Consider the following 4531-nt stretch of genomic DNA (forward strand, 5'->3'; position numbering starts at 1 on the left):
ACCCCTTTTACATGACGGTTTCTTCTTCACATAAATACCTCCTTTGCCTGTGCTTTACGAAAAAATTTCTTCAATGTTCACAACTCACTCTTGTTCTTCAGTACATACTACTTTTTCATACAACTATGTCATCTTCAAATTCTAATCCTCGAAAAGTTCTCATAGTAGACAAACTTCCCCTTTCTTCTACTCCTACTAGAAGTAGGAGAGGTGGTAGGTTGCGCAGTTTAGGGTCAATTTCTGTACGTAGTTCTTCTTCTCAACCCAGTTTTACTCCTCCATCGTCAACTAGGGTTTCTTCTTCACACAGATCTTCTGTTAGAAATAGGGATTCTAGTGAACCACTTCGTGAACCCTCTGTTGAAGAGACCATCCCTACTGAACTTTTCTTCTTTACTAATAGAGAATCGATTAGGAATCAAGTCACTTCCATGACTTCTCATGATCGTGATGATGTTTACCCTTCCTAGATTAATGAGGGTTTGATTTCTATTATGCGTAGATACTGTCATTGAAAATTTGATTTCCCAATTCTAGTCCCCAATGAGAATCAAAGGATCACTTCCCTTAAAGCTGGTTTTTCGTGTATACATATCCCTTCACATAAGATTTTAGGCCACCTATTAATCCAATTGTTATTGAGTTTTGTCGTTTCTTTGATGTGTGTTTAGGATAGATTGGTCCTATTGTATGGAGGGTTGTGGCATGCCTTATATACTTGTCAAACTTGGCTGCTTTACCCTTCACCTTTTATCATCTGATTCATCTTTATTCCCCCAAGTTATTTCGTTTTGGGGTGTTTACTCTTGTGGCTAGGAGTAAGAGGGTTTTAATAAGCCCCGAAGAAGACAAGGATCGTCATTGGTATGCCCGATTTGTTGTTGCTCCTACAAGTGGATTAGTAGGTGAAGAAAACATGTCCTTCCCTGAGAAGTGGATCTTTGCATGTAAGTTTCTCTTCCAATCTTTTATTTCTCTTCTTTTTTTTGGTGGAAAAAATTGTACTCTCGTAACTATTTTACTTTTCTTTTTCAGCAACCATAGGAACTGTTGAGAAAATTTCCAATTTTCGTGGTTGGGTAGAAAAATTGCTAAAAGTTGTTCCAATGGAAGAAAGGTCCTGGAAATACCTTTCAAACAGATTTGGATGGAAAGTTGAGACTTACGGTAACTTTCTCTTTAACTTTCTTCTCTATTTTTGTGCTTATCTTGGAACTCATTAACCTTTTTCTTTATTAGGGTTTCCCATTTAGGGTGTGAGTGCTGCATCAATTACGGCTTCGAGGCTCTCTCTATCAAAGGCTCAAGAGATAATCTTGAGTTCTTCGTCAAAAAAGAAAATCTGTTAGACCATAGAACTCTGAAGACGAAGAGGAACATGACGAATGCTCGTTGGTTCGTAAGCCACGAGCTAGAAGACAGGTCATTTCAAATGACAAAGCTACTCCCCCTTCTAGTTCTGTTCCCATGCTCGAGCCTGAGAATGCTACCTTAGTGAGTTTTGATAAAGAGACGCCTGCAGTACCCCGTGGCCCTACTAAACAACTCTTTTCTCGTGGATTTGATAAAGAAAATTTTGGCTTTATTTCTGAGGAAACGCCTTTTGCCTCAGGTCTAATATCATCATCTAGTGTGGACTAGCTTTTTGCCTATCATATAAAATTATTAGTATAATTTTAACTGTACAAAATAAAAATCGTAATTGAGCGATACCTGATCATGGGTATTTCTTTTGCTTAGAAATAATACTTCTTCAAATGAACAACATTCCAACTCGAGGGTAGAACTTTGCCATCCATGGTTTCTAACTCGTAGCCACCTTTTTCCAGTGATACCTCGAATCTTGTAAGGTCCTTCCCAATTTGGACTCAACTTTCCTACATTGGCTGCTTTCGTTGACTGAAAAACTTTCTTGAGTACGAAGTTCCCAATCTTGAAGTATCTAAGATGAGCTTTCCGATTGTAATATCGCTCAATAATTTGCTTCCGCGCAGCCATCCTTATCAAGGCTATTTTTCTCCTTTCTTCAAGCAAATCGAGTATTATTCGCATCTCCTCCTCATTTGACTCTTCGGCTACTTGGGTGTATCTCGTACTTGGTTCACCTATTTCAACTGGAATTAAGGCTTCAGCATCGTACACAAGTGAAAATGGTGTCTCTCGTGTACTCGTTTTTGTCATTGTTTGGTAAGCACACAAGACTCCAGGTAACACTTTTGGTCATTTACCTTTTGACTCCTCTAGCCTTTTCTTTAAGTTATTAATAATAACTTTGTTTGTTGATTTAGCTTGTCCATTAGCCACAAGATGATAAGGTATTGAAGTAATGCTTTTAATTTGCCAACTCTGAAAGAATTCTGTGATTTTCGCACCTATGAACTGCGGGTTGTTATCACATATGACTTCTTTTGGAACCCCAAACCGTTATATGATGTTTCTCCAAATGAAGTCCCTGACTTTTTTTTCTCGCACCTGTTTGAAGGCACCTGTTTCTACCCACGTAGTAAAATAATCAGTGAGTACTAATAACAATTGTACCTTTCCTTTGGCTTGTGGTAGTGGACCCACGATATCCATCCCTTGCTTCATAAAAGGCATGCTGCAACAACCGGATGTAATAACTCTGCTGGTCGATGCATTTTGTTACCATATCTTTGGCACTTGTCACATTTGGTCACAAAACTTTCTGACTCTTCTTCCATTTTTGGCCAGTAATACCCTGCTCTAATTAGAGTTTTTACCAAGGATCTTCCTCCTGCGTGATTTCTACAATGTCCTTCATGTACTTTTCTCATCACATACTCTATTTTAAAAGGTCTGAGACACCTTGCTAAAGGAGCACCGAACATTTTTTGATATAAATTGTCTCGATCCAAACAATAACGGGTAGTTTTTCGTCGAAGTACTTGAGCTTTTTTCTTATCTTCAGGTAGAATTTCGTACTGCAAAAAATTGACGATCTCGTCTCTCCAATCCCAGGTGAAATTATTGAAATTTACCTCGTTTTTATCTTGGTTGAGTGCCGAATGAAATAAATGTATTATGGAAGCATTTTATTCATTTGTTACTTCTGCAATGGATGCAAGATTATCCAACGCGTCTGCTTCGACATTTTCTTCCCTGGATATCTGCACGATTTTCCAAGATTGGAATTGCTTGATCAAATCTCGTGCCTTTCCCCAATATTACTGCATCCTCGCCTCTTTAGCTATATAAGTCACATGCATTTGATTAACTACAAGCTGCGAATCGCTTTTGATTATGACCTGCTCTATTCCGAGCTCTCATGCCAATTCTAAACCTGCAATCACAACTCATATTCTTCTTCATTATTAGTAATAGGATGACACTTTATGGCTTGCCTTATAGTTTCTCCCGTAGGTGGGATTAGAATAATGCCTAAACCTGCTCCTTTAACATTCGAGGAGCTATCGGTAAACAGGGTCCAAGTACCTAGATTAGACCCGTTAAATACCTACAGTTCTTTTTCTGCTTCTGTTACTATCCCTGGGCTAAAGTCTGCCACGAAATCTGCTAAAACCTGTGACTTTATCGCAGTTCTAGGTTGATATGTGATGTCATATTAACTTAGTTCTATGGCCTACTTGGCTAACCTACCTGATAACTCTTGCTTATGCAATATATTTCGTAAGGGGTAGGTGGTCACTACAGAAATATGGTGACATTGAAAATAAGGCCTTAATTTTCTAGATCCCATAATTAGTGCTAAAGCAAGTTTTTCTAAATGAGGATATCGAGTTTCAGCATCTAGTAAGGACTTGCTAACATAATAAATTGGAGATTCTTTACCTTTATCTTCTCGAACTAACACTGCACTTACCGCCATTTCTGACACAATGAGATAGATGAGTAGCATTCATCGTTCTTTGGTTTAGCCAGCAACAGTGGGTTTGACAAGTATGTTTTCAGATTTTTGAGCGCTTGTTGGCATTCTTTAGTCCACTCAAACTCAAATTGGCTTTGCTTTTTCAATACTAAGAAGAACTTAAATCTTTTCTCTGAAGATTTAGAAATAAATCTTCCTAATGTTGTTATCCTACCTGTCAACCTCTACACTTCTTTTTTGCTCGTGAGTATATCCGGTATTTCTTCAATGGCTTTAATCTATACTGGATTCACTTCAGTTCCTCGGTTTGAAACTAGGAAACCTAAAAACTTACCTGAAGACATGCCAAATGCAAACTTTTCGGGATTTAACTTCACATTGAATTTGCGGAGAATTTGAAAAGTATCTGACAAATGTTGGATGTGATCCCCCGCCTGTGCCGACTTGACTAACATGTCATCAATGTAGACTTCCATGGTTGTACCTCATCCTGAGTCACTTGGTTTTTGAAGGATCTTTGCTTCATTTTCTTCTATTTGACAGGTGGATACGTTGGATCTTCATTTAGCTTATGGGTCATCACCTCTGGTAGTATATCTGTCATATCTGAATGCAACCAAGCAATGCAATCTGCGTTAGCTTTTAGAAATTCAATTAACTTACTTTTCATCTCTAGGCTGAGGT

General features: G+C 38.2%; 1 protein-coding gene across 1 annotated transcript; it reads right to left on the minus strand.

The window, feature by feature from the left end:
* Positions 1-1637: 1637 nt before the first annotated feature.
* On the minus strand, positions 1638-2181 carry LOC142162128 (uncharacterized). The gene is made up of 2 exons (XM_075218437.1): positions 1750-2181; positions 1638-1649 (listed from the first exon to the last, which is right to left on the minus strand). Exons 1-2 carry the CDS (start codon positions 2179-2181, stop codon positions 1638-1640), a joined length of 444 nt encoding a protein of 147 aa, XP_075074538.1.
* Positions 2182-4531: the final 2350 nt, after the last annotated feature.

This window comes from Nicotiana tabacum, chromosome 7 (assembly GCF_000715075.1).
Source record: "Nicotiana tabacum cultivar K326 chromosome 7, ASM71507v2, whole genome shotgun sequence".
Taxonomy (NCBI): domain Eukaryota; kingdom Viridiplantae; phylum Streptophyta; class Magnoliopsida; order Solanales; family Solanaceae; genus Nicotiana; species Nicotiana tabacum.